General features: G+C 35.2%; 1 protein-coding gene across 1 annotated transcript in view; it reads right to left on the reverse strand.

Moving 5' to 3' along the window:
- The window catches only part of LOC107730562 (bromodomain adjacent to zinc finger domain protein 2B-like), a 64734-nt gene extending 43380 nt beyond the window's left edge, over positions 1–21354 (reverse strand). Inside the window, exons 1-2 of the mRNA XM_016541418.1 lie at positions 21249–21354; positions 15623–15772 (exon numbers count right to left, since the gene is read on the reverse strand). Coding sequence (XP_016396904.1) covers positions 15623–15772; positions 21249–21354 — 256 coding nt within the window. The remainder of the gene's footprint in view (positions 1–15622; positions 15773–21248) is intronic.
- Positions 21355–21874: the final 520 nt, after the last annotated feature.

A 21874-nucleotide genomic window follows, 5' to 3' on the forward strand; every position in this document is an offset into this window, starting at 1 on the left:
GTAATAAAAAAAAAAAATCGAGAATCGAATCGAATCGGGACATTTGAATTGATACCCAGCCCTACTCAACACATTCCTGACCTAAAGAGCAGTCTCCTCTGATCGCATCACAGCGGTCTGTCACTCACAAAGACACCGCTGAAGGACAGATGCGCGAGAAATTCACACGCAACACATGACACACACGTACGCAATCATTAACACGACATCCCTTCAGCTTCACAACACGGTTCATTTTGCCGTAATGATTGGCTGATTGGATTTTGCGATTCAAAATGGGTTCAGGATTACAAGTTCAACCACACATACACAACTGTGTGTGGATTTCAGCATGTGTGAGATTTCACTTACTGTCAATGACGGCCTCTACTTCAGCTCTGTGACATTATTGCTCCAGAACCTGGGACAAAACACATGAGGAACAATAATTGTACACCATAAAAATCATTACTCCTCATTTAAAGGTGAAGTGTGTTATTTTTTTTTACAAGGGATCCATTGGTAGGTTAAAGTGTAAATACTGTGATGCTGCTCTGCTTGTTTACGCATCAACCTCATCTAAATTTACCTTCTTTTTTATTTACGATATTTAGAAACTTTTACTGGTTAACAAGACACACATAATATTTTTTTGCTGTGCATTTATGTCTCTCATCCATTACAAATCAGACCGATGAATTCCTCCTGGACTAGCTGAGCAAGTTGGACCTTCTAAGGTTGCAGCTGAAAATTTGCCCATTTCTGGAAAAAAACACGGCCATCAAACAAGACAACAGCATTCAAGAAGATCATGATCGTTATGCAGCACAATAAATCGCCTGTTTACAGGTTTGGCCGTCTCTGTATGGCTAACCAGAAAAGGCTTCAAAGAAACATCTGCTTGAAACACTTCCCAGAAAAGGGATAAAATGTCTATATCTACCTTGAAATCAAAAAAATTAATTAAAATAAATAAATACTATAACAACAAAAATAATATATAAAAATATAATATATACATCATATAATTTAGTTATATTATTTTTAAAAGTTATGTTCATGGTTGCATGATAATTTATATTCTTTGTCAAACCGTATACATTTTTACTATTAAATCGTTAAGTATTAAATCACTCTATTCTGAAACAAACGTTGCCAAATAAGTATTTGTTTGCAACGTATTGATGAATGTGCTTTAAGTGCATTAAGTTTCTGTCCTGTCAAACTTTGCTAGATATAACCTTATTCTTTAACATCATCTGAATTTAATTTCATTTAGCTGCAGGCGTGGAATCCCTCTCAAATTACAGATCATATGGAACTAACCGACTACATAAAACACTCGGAGAGAGACAGAGAGATAAAGGGAGACAGACCGACAGAGATAATGAAATTGGAGAGAGACAGACTGACCGAGATGAGCTTTACATGAAAGTCACGTCATTCCGTATGGTCTCTCTCAACACTGACATTTATGGAAATTACCACCAGATGAACAAAACAGCTGAAGGGAAAAAACTATTTCTGCTGCCTGGGAAACTCACTTTGAGCAATATTAATCACTGACTACGTTTACATGGACATCAGTAATCTAATTATTTACCTTATTCTAAATAAGCCAATATCATGATTATGGTGTTTACTTGATTGGCTCTATGTCTCTCTCTCTCCTCTCCACCTGTAGCTGGTGTGTGGTGAGCGCACTGGCGCCGCTGTCCTGTGGCTGCCGTCACATCATCCAAGTGGATGCTGCACACTGGTGGTGGTTGAGGAGAGACCCCCCCACATGATTGTAAAGCACTTTGGGTGTACAACAATACACAATAAAAAAAAGCGCTATATAAATGAATCATTCATTCATTCATTACATGAGTTGCTTTTAGAATATTCCTTTCATGTTCCCGTTTGACATGTTATAGTACATAGTTTGATTAATGGCGCACATCGTTACGTCGCCACGTGACGCCATCCGACGTCCACTCCGGAATTTCACGTATAAACATATAGTTCGTCTTCATGATGATGCCATGTACAGTTTTGGGTGTTTCATTTTTAAATTACTGAAAGCTTCAAGTGCAGTTAATTATTTGTACGTGCATACAGACGACGGCGGGTCTTGCACATCGTTACGTCGCCACGTGACGCCATCCGACGTCCACTCCGGAATTTCATGTATAAACATATAGTTCGTCTTCATGATGATGCCATGTACAGTTTTGGGTGTTTCATTTTTATTTTATGAAAGCTTCAAGTGCAGTTAATTATTTGTACATGCATACAGACGATGGCGGTGATGAAGCTCTTTTATTTTCCATCAAACGGTTTACCACTGCCATGTGAATTATTTGTACGTGCATACAGACGATGGCGGTGTTGAAGCTCCTTTATTTGCCGTCAATGCGGCTATGTCGATTAGCATTGGATTTTAAATATACTTTATTATGAAAATACCCAAGATGGCTCAAAGAACACAGATAAACTAACTATATATTGTCGCAGTCGAGTGTTTATTGTCTTCATGTTTCATTTTACAAATATTGACATCGGCTGATAAGTTTTTCCTGTTTGGCCAATGTGTTCGAGACTTTTATTTTGATGCCGCTGAGAACGGCAGCGCTCACATTCTCCCTCTTCATTGTTTGCTGTCCCCGTTTAACATTTCTGTCTATTGCCGAGTTCACACTGCGCGATTTTCAAAGTCATCGGATCACCATTGTTTTGCGGACAGGAGGAGAATTCAACTTGTGATTTCAAACTATGCTGCACTTTATCCATTTGCCCACTGTCATATTAATGTCATTTTCACTGTGTGCTGCATGTAAAATGAGTGTTGGCTTTATTTGAAAAAATATGATTGGAGATGGATTGAATATATATATATTAGGGATGTAACGATTAACCGCGAGCCGGTTGAAAATCGATTAAAATATGTGACGATTCAAATCGGTAGAGATGCTAAACAAATCGTGATTCATTTAGGGGTAGGAGTTTATATGAATGTATGTCTGAGGGGGGGGTACTGTCTTTAGAAAAGTTTAGATGGTATTTTTTCTTTTCATCTTGCATCTAGTTCATATGTGCAGCGCTTCTTTGTTTACAGAATCGTTACATCCCTAATATATATATATATATATATATACTGTATATACAGCATAAAAACACAACAAGCAGTCCTGCAAAAACAAAACTATGAATCCCTTTCATTCCTTCACAAGCAGCTAGTCAGCGGTATACAAGGGGGAGGGACATTTCCATCCTACAGAGCATTTCATTGGATAACAATCTAGTTATGCCGCTTTGTGCATGATGAGCCATAAATATATTTTCCCACAAGATAAAGCATGCAAAATTCAAATGCAAAACCACAGCTCTTCATAAAGAGCTCATCTGCCGCTAAGAAGCTCCACATTACGACAGGTCTTTCCTGCTTTTCCGAACAGCCGGAATGTGTGACCGAAGGACTCGGTTTCTTTTATGAAGCCCATGTTTTATCCAGTGCTGGAGGTCACTGCAAAGAAAAGCTCTTCCCACAAACTCTTTGAAGCACAGAGTTAAAGACACGGCTTGAGTTACAAATCGCCTCGCTGCCATTGTTAAAAGAGAAAGAGAAAGACACATCGTCTTCTCATGAGACAGGACTCACAATAATGATAGCAAAGATTGAGGTGTTCTGTTGTTGGATGTAATAATGAACATAGCAGCCGTCATGTACTCCCGACATCTGAGCCGTTGAAGACGCAGTGGATTACATTGATTCTGAAGGGAATGCTCTCCCGATCTGCCTAAATGTGTCTATGTTTGCGCAAATCGTGATCCAGCTTCACCTACAGAAGAAGTGGGTGTAAGGTTTTTTTTAATGAATCTTTGCAAATCGCCTTTCCTAATAATGTGCTAATTAGCAAGTTTCAAGATGAATGCGGCTAAAGTAAACAGTCTCTCTGAGAGCAGCTTGGAAGAGAGGGGCATCCGATTACCCCTTTAAGAATGGCACCAGCAGCGTTTTTACAGAGAAGGCGAGGAATGCAAAGCATAAAAAAAAAACCTGACTGAGAAGATCAAATATTATATTAAGCACTCATTTTTATACAGTGACACTACCAGATTAAGTGTCTGGTTTGTTCTTGTGTTCATATTGAGCTTCTAAAGCTTGATGTAAATGTGATGGGTACAAACGTAGTGCCTCCATAGCACTGTGACTGGCTGATTAACCTTTCAAACCCTCTCTATCATAGTGTTATTTTAGTATACACTATAATAGTTTGTTAATATTCTGAAATATTTTAATAATTCAATATTTTTGTTGTGTGTTTTTGTCATTATTTTTTTTATCTAGAGAGTTTTTATTAATTTTATAATTATTTAATTAATTTTCATTTTTGTATTTATTAGGGGTTTTATTTTTAGTTATTTTAGTACTTAAGTTTAGTTCAAGTTAAACTAAATGAATATAAGAAATGTTGCCTTGGAAACTTACTGAAATAAAACGGTAAATTTTTTATATTTATTTTATTTCAGTTAACATTTACTTTATTTCAAGTAACAATTTTTTTAAATGATTTTAGGTTTAGTTTACAATAATAACCATGGTCTATCACGTTCATAACTGGTCTGCAAATCAGCTTGTTTTGGTGTCTGAATAAAATTAAATTTACAAAAGTGATTTTATATACATCAAAAGCATATTAAATGTAAGTAAAATGTCTAATTAAGGTTTCAAATTACTTGTGAAAATGAAACCATTCTGTGTAACAGATATATTTATGTAAAAATGAAACAACATAGCCTATTAATTCTGACCTGTTCTTATTAAAATATTTACTTTATTTCAAGTAACAATTTTTTTTAATGATTTTAGGTTTAGTTTACAATAATAACCATGGTCTATCATGTTCATAACTGGTCTGCAAATCAGCTTGTTTTGATGTCTGCATCAAATTAAATTTACAAAAGTGATTTTATATACATCAAAAGCATATTAAATATAAGTAAAATGTCTAATTAAGGTTTCAAATTACTTGTGAAAATGAAACCATTCTGTGTAACAGATATATTTATGTAAAAATGAAACAACATAGCCTATTAATTCTGACCTGTACTTATTAAAATAAATAAAAGGAGAAGTGATCATACTAAATTTTATTAGATTTTAAATGATCAAAAACTTCTTGCTGACGAATGGTTAAAACCTAATGGTTTGAAGGATAGTGGCAAACATTGGTAAAGATTTCAAATGATAATGCATTAGTATTTTGTGGCTGCACTGTAATCCTTAAAGTCTTTTAATGCCATCTAATGATTCCTGCTCTAAATATGCCTGACAAGATTTATTGGTATATAACCTTTTGTTTTTCTGTAAATCATGATAGAAATGTATGATAGTCGTTATTTTTTGCTCAGAAAAAAGAAATTATACAGGAGTCAGGACAACATTCTAATGTACACAAAAAAATCTAAATTTAAAGCTGTATTTAACTTTGATTGTTTTGATGTTTGTGAACCCCTTTTCATCTTTGACCTGTGCATTACTAAGTAAACAACTCTCACTCGTTCATCTCCACTTTCAGTCACATCTGCATTAAAAAAAAAACAGAAAGGAGACCCTCATTTCTCCATCACTCATCACTGGCTGATCATTTTGAGAGGATTTCCGGATTTTCCGGATTTCCAGTTCCCAAACGCTGAAATTAGGCGACCCGTCTGACATTTCTGGCAGATGAACTGAAGAGGCTGGTGGTTATGAGCAGTGCGTCACCCTGTACTTCCATCTGGATTAACACTAATAATCAGTTCATTGATTTTTGAGAGAAAACAGGCTACAGATGTGCAAAAATATGATACGCTATTTTGGATTACTATGTTGGTTTTCACTTCACTGCAGCCTCCTGCTTCAATTTTCTTACAAAATCCTTTTTTTCCCCTTGCCTCACAACACATAAGACAGCAAAATAATGCATCCTGTCATATCAAATACACAGTATATTATTAATAAAAAACAAAAAAAAAAATTGAAACTGATTTTCAGCTATTCATCTATTTAACCGTCACCACAGTTAGACAGAAAATATGATTGTGTTGACAAACACAATATTTTGCATATCACATGGATTACAAAAATGCATATTAACAAACATATTTGTTTGAGGAGGCCTTCGCTATTTTTAATGACCATTAGGTTTCAGATGTATTTGTGGTGTTTATTTCATTCTTATCTTTTTCTCTCATGCACACTAAAAAAAATGTTAAAAGATAAGGCACAATGTACTGTATTACTATGAGATAATTTTCCATATTGATTTTTTTACAGATGTTTTACTTGTATTTTGAATTTTGCACTACATTGCGTTGTGTTTTAGAGTTAAAGGAAATGCGGAAATGTCAGTAAAATAAACAGATTATATTGTGACCGAAAATTACAAGTACATTTTCTTTTCTTTTCTTTTTTAAATAGTGTGATTTTTTTTATTTTGTAATTTTTTTTTAGTTCATTTATTATCTATTTATTTTTATTATTAATCTTTTTTTTATTGCACATCATACTCTGTGGTTTTAAAGTGCTTTAGAAATAAATAGATTTGACGGGAATTGCTACAACAACAACAAAAAATTTGTGATCATCTCTGATTAATTTCATACTGGAAATATTTCCATTGTCATTAATGGCAGGTAAAATTATAGGACGTGTTGTCTCATCCCTCAAGAGTCAGTGAGTTACAAATCAGACAACATGCTGCTTTAATCTACAGATGAAAGACCTGTGTTTGTGTGTGGATGAAGTAAACCGCTCATGGAGATCTGCGTTGTAAAGTCAGTAATTACTGAGTAGATTAGATCCGCGGTGAGCAAGGGGTTATTAAAAGGGCCGCAAGCTTTCAGAGGAAAAAAACAAGCGCAGCACATTTCACATACAGGTCACCTTCACATGAATCTCCATAATGAGACGTTCACACATGCAGCGATCTTATCTCTCCTGGGCTGTTCTGTTGGCTGTTCCTTCCTAACTTTAATGGCCATAAGATGTCAATCTGATCTAATAATCTATTAAAAATGTATATTCTGGAAGAGAAAGTGTGAATATAATTACAGCCATGCAAAATACTGAATCAAACTCACTTAGGATGCGTAGAATCAATTTCTGATATTTTTCCATGCATTTTTTACATTATAACTGCATGTGCACAGAGACAAATTGTAAATGCTGAAATCTCTCTCCATCTTTCCGACACTCGATTACAATATCAGACATGATTTATTGTGTGCTATATAGTGCTGGGCAATTTCAAGCATTCATAATAAATTTGCAATGATTTTTCGGGTGATATACAATTAAGCAAAGTCATAAATGAACACAATATTTTAATGTCCTTTTAATTTGCTCTTTAAGCTTCCTAAAGACGGCGTCATTAGACTTCAAATGTTGAGATGTTTCAATAGCATCTCAGATTTAAACATCAGAAGTAAAAAATGTTTTAGTTTCTTTGAACTTCTAATAGTTTTAGCAGTTTTAGGAAGTTTTATATTTAGGTACATACTGATATTTATCACCCTTTTAAACCAGTTACAATCTAATACATACATATCCAGGTCAATTAAAAGGCTGAAAAATTTAAGATAATTATTTAACTTAATGAATATATAATAATAATAAAATTAATTTATGATAATAATAACAATAATAATAATAAAAATAATAGAATGTTTAGCCTATGACAAATAGTGCAAAGCAGTAATCAAGCAGGCAAAAGACCTGACATTTTAACATGAGCTCTTAACACCACAGAAAGCCTCAGTGCCTCCCTGAGAAAAGGACATGTGACATCCATTTACAGCAGATACTTAAGTGTCAGAAAGACAGAGAGAAAGACTGAAGAAAAAAATAAGTGTGAGAGAGGGAGACAGTCATTGACCATCTTTTTAATGCCTCATGCTCAGCGGCGTTACACTTAACCTAGTATCACATTGCAAGACCTGTGACTAACAGCATAACATCTGGTAGGGCTGCACAATTAATCAAAATAAAACTGAAGTCATGTTATTGCTTATCGAGATTATCAAATCACAAGGGCTGTGATTTAATTAAATAAATACATGCACTGTGTTTTTCAGAGTGAAGCGCAGCACTGTGTTCATTTACACGTGAGCAGCTCATGATCTGCCGTGTTTTCAGCGTCTCAGAGCGACTCGGTTCACAGTAAATGCTGCTTCACACAAACTCCATCTCTGCATCTGCGCTGAGTTTGGGTTGCTTTAACGTGCATTTGGGAACGCAACGCGTCAACCATCTTCCCATACTTGTACTGGGAAGTGCTTTAAGGGCACCATGCAGTTTTCGTCAAAATAAAAGTTTGATGGAATTTGATAGTTTGACGTTTGAAAATGAAGAAATTAAGACAGCCATAATTACTAGAATTGTAATTTTATAGTTGTAATGAAAAATAAAATTATTATTATTATTATCATTGCTACTATTATTTTACAGTGAAATATTGCAATACTAATATTTATTTTGTATTTTAGTATTTTTCTATTTTTATTTAATAATAATAATAATAGCCTTTGCAATTATTATTATTATTATTATTATTATATCCATATTATACTGTAATCACAATATTTTTGACAAATTGTGCAGCCCTATAAACAAACACAGCAAACCTGGAATTTTTTAAAAATTATATTTTAAATCACTATAGCAATTTTTTAAATTCATATTAACGATGACACAAATGAGTCATTGAATCAGTGTTAGATTGTAACTGATCTAAAAGAGCAATAACCAGCAATATATATACTTCTGTTTCTGTTGTATTTTTTCACACATTAAAATGCATTAGTCCAATATATTTAGGTATATATTGCTGTTTATTGCCCTTTTAGATCAGTTACAATCTAACACGTATTCAGATATATCAAAAGGCTGAAAAAATTCAAGATAGTTATTTAACTTAATAATAATTAAATATATAATTAGATAATATAACTATTTTTATAAAATAAAAAGGATTTAATTTTTTTTTTTTAATCCCCCAAATTATGCAGCCCTAACATCTGGTCCATTTATTCTGGCCAAGAACAGGCCATTTGTACATCAAAAGACCATATACAGTTTGTTTTATTTTGTGTTGTTCACATGCCTACCAAGCACCTCAAACAAAACTAAGTATCTTCTGAAGATTAAAAGCCACTAACCATGCCAACACCAGTAATCCTGCTAGTGACTAGTGCGCTCAACTCCTGGAAGTTGCTCACTTCAGACAATCTGAGCTTGCAGTTTTAACAAGTGCTTTCCAGTTGTGTGCATCACGCATCAGTGAACGGATCACGGGCGGTCGTGGGAGTGCCGTCTGAGACTATACTTAACTCACAAAAAGACTCATGTCACGTCTGCAGCCTTCCAAAACATCAACCAGAGACAAGGAGGAGATATTGAATTATGCATTCAAAGCCGTGTCACATTTATTCTGCTGCATTAGGGGTCTAACTGCTGTCTTCAGACCCCCAAACGGCTCGACAGAAGACAGACCTCCCGAATCCCCCTGCAGGAGCCCAGCATCCTGATTAATGAGCATAAGATTGTGGAAGATGGATGGTGCAGTGCAGACGCAAACTTGCATCAAGAAAACTGTCCTAATTACTGACGGCCCTGTGGTTCATTTGCTTTAAATGCACACAATATTCCCCCTTTTTTTCTAGCCAGGAAGAACAATCTCCTCTACAGACTCATCTAATGACCTCATTCTCAACACCATAGCGATTAGTCATTCCCAACCAGTAACACATCTACAAGGACTTCCCCTCCAAGAAGACCTGTACACATGACAAAATGAATGCATGCACTATGTTGAAGTTAAATAAAAGGTCTGTTAAAGATCAACCACTTTTGCAGTTGAAAAACCTAGTCTCATATAAATACTTTTAAATATTGGTAAAAAGTCTTGTCCAGTTTGCAGCTTACACTTGCCAAAAAAAAAAAAAAAACAGCCACTAAAACTGGAAAAGACCATCTGCCTAACATGAAAAACAGCCAATCACAATTTCCTTTTTATGTGCTGTTTGAGGGCGGGTTTATTTGAAACAGACTTTACTAGGGCTGCACGATTTCGGGAAAAATGTAATAATTTAAATAAAAAATAAAATATTTAAATTTAAAACACAATTTTTAAAAAAATCCAGTTTTGTTTTTTTATAGGGCTGCACAATTTGACCAAAATGTTGTGATTATCAATTTGGCCATAAAATAACAACAACAAAAACAAGATAAATTATTATTATTAATATTACTACTACTACTACTATATAAATATATAAAAATTACTGAATAAAAACAAAATAAAAAATATTTCTATTGTAATATTTCATTGTAAAAAAAAGTCATATTTAAGAAAATGTATAATAATAATTTTATTTTACATTACAACTGTACAAATTACAATACTAGTATTCTTGGCTTTCTTCATTTCTTCATTTTCTTTTATTAACTTTTATTTTGAAGGAAATCTGAAGATATTTTGAAGAATGTGGGTAACCAAACAGTCGCTGGTCTTGACTTTGATAGTAGGAAAAAATGCTATGGAAGTCATTGGTGACCAGCAACTGTTTGGTTACCCACGTTCTTCAAAATAACTTTTGTGTTCAACAGAAGAAAGAAACTATTTCACGTTTAAAACAACTTGAGAGTGAGCAAATGACAGAACTTTCATTTTTGGCTGAACTATCACTTAAGTGTTAATAAAACAACATAAAAAGAAAATCACTCACTGCTCTTGACTGAAGAACTTGAATACAGTTGCTTTAATAAGAATCAATGTAGGATCATTTATACAGTGAAGTGTATATAGTGTTCTATTTTTATATTTGTTCATTCAATTTCTTGAATGCTACTGCTTAATACACCTACTGAACCTGAAAAATAAAGCACTGTTTGTTTTATTTGAATATTATGTGTATTTGTAATGTGCATATTTGTTAATAACAATGATAAAATAATGACAAAGATTTTTATCTTCGCCCAATTTGACCTAAATATCTGCCATTCTTTTCTGTTACCTTGTAAAGCTTTGTTTTTTAAATCGGGAAAAAAAACATGACAAAGCATCGTGATAAAATCATGAATCATGATTTTCCTGGAAAAAAAAAATCATATGACATTTTTGCCATATCACCCACCCCTATTCTTACCCCAAAAATATAAATAATAATAACTGTAACGTAAGCCTCTCGTGGCTTTATCATCACTATATTAAACTAAAGCTGATAAACAAGCAAATGATGGAGTAGGCTAATAGTCTCTGTCTACCGCGATCACAAGCAGCACAGTGTTCGTTCTGCATTGAAAATTAATGCATGTGTGCAGTATGCGAGTAACATTTTGAATAATCAGAATCTGAGCAGTGATTCTGCTAGCATTTAAAAGTGCTGTTTCAAGCACTATTACTGTAACCTTGAGCTAATGTTGTTGCCTGCCGGGAGAGCTGAGCCTGATAACACACAGCACATTCAAATGGCACGGTGTTATTTTTGCATCCCCTTAAACACCAGACTATGATGCAGAGCGGTTTGTATTCATGGGTGGTTATTGCAGTTTTGAATCTGTGTTGACCTTCTGACTGTAACTCTGCTTTATTATTTGAATCTCTGGCCAGATGAATTCACAGAACTGTCAGTATAATCTAATTTCCCCCATCGCTGTAGGTCTTCCAGCTGTTTAAGCCATGCATTTCAAAAGCAGAATCCATCAGTGTACATGTGTGCGTGCTTTACATATTTAATTAGATTCACAAGTCAATTAGGTTGTGTGGGTGAATCTCGTGAAACCTATCAAGAGCATGTCACGTCTATCCATCTATCCATCTATCAGCAAGTAATCAAAGGGAAATTTAAATAGTTTATATATAAATTATTATAATATATATATATATATATATACACCAGCGAACGATATCGTCTGTTTATTCTAAGCGCACATGCGTCTGCCGCTTTAAGATCTTGAGCTCGTTACAGCAGGATGGATTCTGATTGGCTGTCAGTGTTTTATCGTTCATCAGCTGGAAAAAAATCGTTTTGAAAGTGATCACAACGATATCGTTCCTCTGTATCGTTATCGTTATCGTTATAGTTGTGGTGTGAACTATGCTATTCTTTAATATTGAGAACGATTTTTAGAAATTGTTATCGTTATCTTTATAGTTATCGTGCTTGGTGTGAACGGGCCTTTAGGCACATAGGTCTGCCAATGAGCATTACTGTAATGCAAATAATCGATTATTATTTTAAACAAATATTATTTGATATCAATATCAAAATGTGCTTAATTGTCACAAAATAATACAATGAAAAAAGGATTTTTGGGGCAAAAAATTTGACCTGAAATTATGAAGGGTCTTATTAAAAAATTAAAAATAAATAAAAACTTGAGCCACATTTTGATGTCATTTTTCAGACAATTTTATGTGCAAATTCTCATTACTGTAATGCAAATAATGTATTATTATATAAAACAAATAATGCTTGATATTAATATTTAAAACTATTGGAAAGTACTTATAAGTATTTAAATGTCATAAAATAATTATGTCACAATGCAAAAAACAAAACAAACAAAAATAATAATAATAGTTTTGTTTGTTGGTAAAATTTAACTTTTTTGGGGGCTTATTCAATAAACTTAAGCCATATTCAATAAATAACTATAATTATTCAATAAACTTGAGCCACCACTTGAGCCTTTACAGAGATTTAAATAAAAAAAGTGATTTAAATTCAAAAGTATTTACCACTATCAAGAAATACCAACCAACCAAATAAATAAAAATATATTTCAGGAATAAGCATTTGGGGCAAAATGTGCCAAAATATGTGCAAAATAATTCTCACACACACACAAATAAATAAATGTAAAAAGACTTAATTTTGTTTGTTGGTGAAATAGAACTACTTTTTTTCTGATTTTGGGCAAAAAAATTGACCAGAAATGATGAAGGATCTAATTGAAATCACTTGAGCCCGTTTGTAATGTTTCAGAAGGATCAGCACACAGACACACAGCAAAGACTCGAACACACTTTACTCTTTATTACTTCTTCTGCTATTGTTAGTTCTAGCATAATAGCATCTATTATTTACAAAATAAACATACAATACAAAATAACTAACGCAAGGGTTTTTCACGAATGATTCTGAGAAACTCCCAGAAACCGGTTTCAGCAGTGAAAATAAGAATCTTTATCCCCGAAGACTTTGTTTGATAAAGGTACAACCACAAAACAAGTCCTGACAGCTGTAGATTCTTCCTGCAGCCGAGATACAACAAGTACATCACAGGCCGCTTTTGTGTTCAACTGCAGCTCTACGAAAAAGCAACAATAGACATTTGTTTGCACTACAAAACGTGAGTTTGAGAAAACGTATTAGTATAATCCATGTCTCCGAGTGTGTGTGTGTGTGTGTCTAAGCGGGGGAGGAAAAAAAGAAAAGAGGAGGGTCTTTCGTTTACTTTCAATTCATTTCCACTAATGGCTTCCAAGCATCTTCACACAATCAGGCAGCTGCTGCGTGGTCGATGCATCAGCGAGGACGAGAAGAGATGCGCATTCCCAGTAGAGATGCAAAGAACAGCAGACACTCAGCAATACAGCTGCTGCCACGCATTAGCTCAAAGACACCAAAGCAGAACTGTGCTTTAAAGCACTTACCATCAATAACGACTAACTAAAAGTAGCGCTGACGCCAACTTAAATACATATTTCAGTAGTGTGACAGTAGCTCAGCTGGTTTCTTTTTCAGCTTTTCCAACATTCATTCTAGTGAATCAGTTTGCTCAGACAGAATCGATTAAAAGAAAAACGATTCAAATAGATTATTTTAGATCTTCAGTGCTGAAACAGGTCTTATGCAGCAGTATACAGTGCCGAGACTTCATGCAGCTGGTATTGAGAGCTCAAATGCGGCGAGATTTAAGCTCATTTCACGGATCTCTCGTGGCTTACAGCACACTGTCACACTGTTAGGAAGACGCTCGGATCTCTGGCGTCGTCCGTTCAGCCGGTGTCAGCCAAAAGAGCGGAGCATTTGCAGAAAAAAAAGCAAAGACAAACGGAGAGGGAGGGAAACGCATAGGACGAATTTCACAAACTGGTCCCAAGTCAGAAAATCCAAAGGAAAAAAGCTGAATTTGGACATTTTCATGACAATTCAGCACCAAATTCTCATTACTGTAAGACTTTGTAATTCCTATTATTCTCAAGAGCAATTCTCCTTACTCTAACTCAGACTTATTTATAATAATAAAACACCCACTTTTATCTTTATGGCCAATGACAACAGTCTCGGTCACTAGACTGAATCTGAATCACGTCTTTGGTTTGCGAGACTTGTGAGACCTCAAGGTCTGATCGCCTTATGCCATTTCTTACGGTCAACGAATCTCAAACATAAGAAGTTCAAGAGATCAAACTAACAATTCAATATCTCATAGCATTTAAAGAGTGATTATGGATGCATGTAACACTTCTTCAAAAGCCAAACAGATCAAGGTGATCTGGCTCAATATGGTAACTTGTTTCAACAATGCATTGATTTAAACAACCAAGCATGTGCAAAAAAAAAAAAAAAATGCATAAAGCTTTATAAAACATAAAACGGTTCAGGTTACATAAAAATGCCACTTTTTCTGATGCATGAATCATCAAATCACAAAAACACTAAAATATATTTAAGTTACAAACACGTTTATAATTCTTCCCCAAAATTATGTATTTTAGAACTTCAGTGCATTAGAAATTAATTCCACTATCAAGACTTCACCACCTTCATCGGCTGTGTTGAATTCATCAAATAATACACAAAAAACATAATCTTAATAGGACAGTCATTGTAGATGAGTCATCATAAATCATCCATGACTGCTGGAACATCAAACCCTGAACAACATCTGTAACATCAAACCTCTCCTGCCCAGCTGTTTCCTTTTGACTCGCATGATTTGGCAAATGTTAAATATCCATAGCGAAGATCAGCACAATAGCACTAAAAAAACATCTTTCTGATTGAATGCAAAGCTGAATACTGTGCAAAAATGACACAATTTCGTGTTTCTATTACTAACTGCAGTCATCAAAGATGAGAAAATCATCTTAACGATCTTTACAGTACATTTTTGCCTAATTATTTTGTTTTATTAATAGGCTCACTTTAATTGATAGACGCAACATTTGTACTTAAATATTCATAAGTCGTATAACAAATTGATAGCTACAATTAAACAGTGAACAGTTAAGACACACACTTTCCCTTATAAAATATCTAGATTTGGTTTTGAATAAGAAAACCCTAATTAATATGTCAACTACCGATTGACCAGGTGATGCTATAGTGTTCACAAAGGGACTGTCATGACAGAAAACTACTTTACGCACGATTTTAAGATTGAAAAGCCGCGTTTTAATTGAAATGCGTTGACAAGTTTAATATGCATTCTATACCTGATGACTGTAACCACAGATTAAGATCAATAACTCATCTCTCGGTGAGTTTGTGACCGTTTTCAATCGGATTCAGTGCGCAAACAACAAACAGCAAGTAGACACAAACCAGCACGCTGAAGGACGCGCGCGCGGTCTCCGTCAGATTAGTGAAATAATTCGCTCACCTTCTGCTTTCACTTTGAGATAAATCATCCAGCGACCTCGTAAAAGGAAACGGATAATTTCCGAGCGGTTTCTTAGAGTCCGACAGCGGTATGAGGAGCCGGAGCAGAGCAGAGCAGCGCTGCCTGTGCGACTTGTGAGTGTGTGTGAATCTGAGTGAAGAAGTGAAGAAGCTTCACGTTCACGGTCGCGCTTGAAGAAAGCGTATGGCGGCAATCCTATGCCATAAAAGCGGCGTGACGTCACCAGAGCGCTTGCTCAACATTCCAGCGCTTCGTTTGTGTCATTTTCACTTCGGCTACATGTAGAACAAATCCGAAACCGCTACCATCACAGAATCTCTCCGTTTGATAGGTTGATATTACTGTTTTATCGGAGTAAGCAGAATTTAATTGCTAGCTCTTTTTTTTTTTTAGGTTTGGCTCTTTGGTTTTTTTTATTGTTAAAGGGGTCATATGATGCTGCTAAAAAGAACATTATTTTGTGTATTTGGTGTAATGAAATGTGAGAAACAGAAGAAAAACAACAATGGCAAAAAATATATATATAATAATAATTATTATGAATCTTGATTCGAGTATTCTTTAGAATTTAACTTTTTTTTTTACAGACAAAAAATCCACGCTTACAAATATAGTAGATATCAGTGAAACACTTTTTGCATATCAATCGTGTTTTTTTTTTTACAGCTTGATAAACGTGGTCACGATTAACGATAAAAAAAACTAGTAATAATAGCTTACATTGAGTAGCCTAAATAATGACAGAATTTTCATTTTTGTTGAATTATTCCTTAAATTGAAATGAATTTGTTGCACCACTAATGCATTTAAACTGAAATATAACTTCTTCTTTTTTTTATTATTTACATTTAGGCATTATTGTTTGCTTGCCTAAACCACAGATTTCAGTTAGCAAAAAAATTAAAAATGAATAAATTGCCACATGCTTAAGTTCACATGGAGAAAAGAAAAGAAAAAATCCTGAAGTGTATCGGTCAGATACATGACAACAGCACTGGATGTGACATATCAAGAGTCAAGAGTCAAGAGGCATTTATTTATCATTTGCATAGTTAACACTGGGGAAAACTGGGCATTGAAATGCTTGTGACGAGGCTCAGACATACAGTGACAATAACAGGACCATACAAAAAAAAAACATACAGATATAGACGTACGTGGAGGGCACTGAGATATTGAGTGACTTCAGTGACCATAGGCAGAACAATAACACAGACAGAGCATTAAATACAAATAAGTGGCAGTAACAGATACAATAAGGGTAGACAGTGTTAAGAGTTTTAAGTAGTCCTGGGGTACTGATATAAGAATATTGGGGGTAGAGCAGTGTCCAAAATATCATGAAGTCATGCAGTGAGAACACCTGATTTAAACCAACCTGACCAGCTGACAAGTGCCCCTCTAAAACCAGTTTAGCCAAGCTGGGAGACCAGCTAAGCATTGTACTGCTTTAAAGCTGATTTTCAATAAACAGTTGGATTCGTGAATAAATGAACATATTAATAAAAAGCACCATTGCATGGAGAGAAAAGATCATTTGTGACCACAAATAGGCTACACCTACATATATTTAGACTGCTTTTTACCAGCACAAAATGATGTGGTCGATATATATTTATGAGAAGGTGAAAATTATTATAAGTTAACTGTTAAAATATCGATATGGTGTGTTTATCCACGGGGCCTGGGATTTCACACCTCGCTCCTGTTAGCAATAAGAGACCAATTTACTGACAAAGTCACTCCTGAATTAAAGATGTGAAAAAAATCCTTATTCAGCTCTCAGAATTTAAAGCAGGTTTCCGTGGCTGTTCACAGTCCTGCGAGTTCATTGATTTTACCCTCATTCTTTTCACTGAGGTTTGTGTGTTGCTTTTGGAGTGGCGTCGGGGACCAGCTCGCCTGTCTCATCAGATGCTTTTGTCACAGCAGCGAGATGCTGTGATTTTAATTGTATTGGGGAATCTTGATTGGGAAAAGCAGAGGGGGAAGTGAAAGCTCAAAGCAAATTCATTACCGCAGAGGCCGTACATACCGAGATTTTCTGCATGCAGTGAAAATGTCAGCCTCACCTCGGTCATTTGTAAAGTAATAAGCAGAAGCACAATGACAGCAAGGCGCAGCAGCGCAATGGGGGGAAGGGCAAATCTGCCTGTCGCCTTAAAAAGGATTTTTAAAAGAGTCTTGATTAGAAAGTATAATGAGACTGAGAGCAACGCTGCACACTATCTCTCCAGAGGCTGATGGAAAACAAATGAATGTAGCTATTTTGTTTTAATTCCTATTTTTCCACATTTAGTCTGCTGTGGCGCATCCTGAGGACTTGTCATCATTGTCCACCAGAGCCCATGCAGCCAGAGTTATTGATTTTCTTTAGACATATCAAGGGAATGCAGAGAGTAATCTCTTTTTTCCTGCAAAAACAAGAGCCATCCAGCACAAAAAAGGAAGAAGACAAAAGGATCATTTTATTCCATAGATGTAGGCCTATCATTCTTGTTCCAAACATTTTGACCTCACATTTTATGAAATGTAATTTGATCAAACAGGCACAAACCAACTAACACTACAGATATCACATAATTTATCAAATTCATTGACAATATCGCTGATGACGTTGTCACTTCCTGGAGGATGATGATATTGGTTAACACAAGACTTTGTTACTTAAAGGAATAGTTCACCCAAAAATGAAACTTTGCTGAAAATGTCCTCACGCTCAGGCCATCCCAGTATGTAGATGAGTTTGTTTCTTCATCAGAACAAATTTAGGGAAATGTAGCATTGCATCACTTGCTCAGCAATGGATGCTCTGCAGTGAATGGGTGCCGTCAGAATGAGAGTCCAAACAGCTGATAAAAACATCACAGTAATCCACACCACTCCAGTCCGTCAGTTAACATCTTGTGAAGTGAAAAGCTGCATGTTTGTAAGAAACAAATCCATCATTAAGGCCAAAATATGAGTCCATAATCCATAATAACACTTCCTTAAAGGAATAGTTCTAATAGTTATAGGAATTAAGATGTAACAGGAAAAACCTATAAATGATCACTTAAAACAATATTCCCAAGAAATCATGTTTTGTTGGAATAAATTGGATAGGAGAAAGAAATAAAGGAATAGAAAGTCTAGTACTGTATATTCTGGAAACATTACAGGAATGACCCAATACACAGTCTTCTTAAACACAGTGACCAAAGATTTAAAGGGGTCATATGATGCGATTAAAATTTGTCCTTTCTCTTTGGAGTGTTACAAGCTCTTGGTGTATAAAGAAGATCTGTAAAGTTGCAAAGACTAAAGTCTCAAATCCAAAGAGATACTCTTTATAAAAGTTAAGAGTCAACCACACCTACCTAAAACGGCTCGTTCTAACACGCCCCCACATGTCTACGTCACGATGTGGGAAGATTTGCATAACGCCGCCCAAATGTTCACGCAAAGAAAGAAGGCGTAACTTTTATTCTCGCTGTAGTATTGTTGCTGCCGCCATGTCGTGAAGGCGCTGTGTTTCGTTGTGAAAGCGAAACTACTTCGTTTGGTCTTCCAAAAGAGGACGATATCCGCTTCGTCATGCCTAGAGCTGATCCGTGCTGGTCGCTGAGGAAATACATCAACTTCACGCTGTGGATCGCCGGATCGGCTTTCACCGTGGACGAAGCGGAGTCCAGCCCGGGGTCGTCACATGTGGTTGCCGCAAGCCCTCCGGACGCTCCTTCGTCGAATCCGCCGCCTCTGCTCACTCAAGCCCGCCGGACGCCGCCTCCGCTCACTCTAGCTCGCCGTGTGTGACGCTGTGTTTCGTTGTGAAAGCGAAACTACTTTGTTTGGCCTTCCAAAAATGGACACGACTAGAAATCAGTGGTTAAGTTGTATTTACAATTACACCAAATACACAACATAATGTTCTTTTTAGCAACATCACATGACCCCTTTAAACAGTTAATTTCATTTGTTAAACTTTGACCTAAAAAAGGCTAAGCTAAGTAACCCACAATCACACTGTTTGTTTGCTATTGTGCTATTAACCTGCACTTAATTAAAGACAGAGTAATTGTGGCTTTGTATCTCTGGTAAATGTTCTCTTAAATAGAGTAATTGCTCTTTTATTGCAGATGAATCTGACAGCGGCAGGAATTAATTACTGTCAGATTGTACAGTGCGTATCATTTAGATGGGTGACTATTCAGTTGCTTGCTGACATGGAAAATGTATTCAAATATTCAAACGATTCATCTCTCAGTGGTGGTTTTGTATGTGTATTTATAAATTAAAAATACCCTTTTATGTCACTGCACAATTTACATATGCAAATTAATAATTCATGCATTTGAAAACGAACAAAAAAACCGAACATTTTGATTGGGAATCAAAGAGGGATGAGCATTAAAAGAAAAAAGAGCATTTGAGTTTGATGGATAAAATCATTACTCATTTATATTACCCAAAACAATGTGTGAAACACATAGAAATAGATTCTGATCTTGTAATATTTACAGAAATGAGATGTCGGGTTCAGTGACCTCTCGGACAAGCCTAATAACTGTGTCTAATTGTACTGATCTGTACTGTAACATCTAAATTATTCAAGTTAAAAATATTTTTCAACATCACTGAATCAACCTAAATACATTCAATTCATTTGTATGGGTTAAATCAGGTAGAAATCGCTTTTATTAAGGTAACAATTGCAGGTTGCCACTTTTTACAGTGTATTATGTGAGAGGAAAAAGCTTGAGACATGAATCTAGAAATGAAAACATTGGATTGGATTTCACTTGGCTGCTATATAATAAAAATAAAGCAAGTAATAATAAATAAATAACAAATGACCTTTGACCTAGGCACAGAGTGACCACTGGTGGATGATATTTAACCAAGATGCATGCAGTGATATTTCTAGATATATCATCCAGGACAGAATCCATTTTGGAAACCAGTATTTGGTTTCATTTTGCCATGAAAAACTATAAGCCAACTAAAAAAAAATCTTCTAAGAACATTTTTTTAATGTTCCCATTAAGTTTTGAAAATATTATTTCTGAATGCTATTCTATATTTGAATGTTCACAACTTCCAGTTTTCTTTTTATATTTAGAAAATGTTTTTAAATGGAACGTTCTATTTTGCAAACATAAAGGGATGTTACTTTTGAATGTTCTCTGAACATTCTGAAACAAGCAGTAAGATTTAAAAAAAAAACATTAGATGAAAGTCCAACTAAAACATTATTCATACAAACATTCCTTGAACAATGTACAGTATGAATAATGTTTTTATGCTAAAGTTTTGAGAACATTATTAAAGACCAGATAACTAAAGTTCTGTTAGCTGGGAACACACACACACACACACACACACACAAAACTGAACATTATTGAGACCAAACAACCTATTTAATCTTCCAAATCAAGAGAACAATCAAGCCATTGCGAGAATCAAGTGTTATCATATGACCCTGGAAAATCCCCAGCTTCTGTCAGGCAACATTAAGACCTGAGAAGGAATGCTCCATTAAGGAAACACATATCATCCAGCAAACAGCGAGAGCAGTGTTGATTTGACAAGATGAATGAGTACAGGATCACAGGACTTGTATTACCCAGCAGCCTCTTGGTTCCTTCCGTGGCTCCTCCAGTGGGCAGCGGTCTTAATGGTCCTGCTGGTTTTGGCTGTGTTAATTGGAGCATGTTCACAGATGAAGGCATGCCGGAGACGGTAGAGCACGAGAACAGAACAAAAGGAAAGAGAAGCACTATTGTTAAGAAATAATAATCAGTTTAGCTCAACCAAACGAAACAAAAAGGAGCAGATGTGAACAGAAAACTCACTTTGAATAATGTTTTAGACATTTCAACATGTCCTGATTGGCTGTGTGTTTGTCCCTTTAAAGCCTCGATAGAGCTTTAGAGGCTTAAATGTGCCTATAAACCTCACACATTTCTAAAGCATATGGTTTTCTTTCAAGTTTTGTATTATATCTACAGAACTCTGCAGTGAAATGTTTTTTTGTTTTTTTTGTAGACCAATCCAGATGTTCCCTCTGGATTATAAACTCTGTGACCAACAAAAGTTTATGATTCTTACATGTTTTGTTCATCATGATAATCTTCACGGATGAACAAAACATAAATACAATCTGCAGAAGTAAAAACCTAAACGTGGGCTATAAACAAACTACACCATGATCACATGACTTTAACATCTCCACCACTAAGCTTTGACCAC

This window comes from Sinocyclocheilus rhinocerous, unplaced genomic scaffold (genome assembly GCF_001515625.1).
Source record: "Sinocyclocheilus rhinocerous isolate Xijiao unplaced genomic scaffold, SAMN03320098_v1.1 scaffold818, whole genome shotgun sequence".
Taxonomy (NCBI): domain Eukaryota; kingdom Metazoa; phylum Chordata; class Actinopteri; order Cypriniformes; family Cyprinidae; genus Sinocyclocheilus; species Sinocyclocheilus rhinocerous.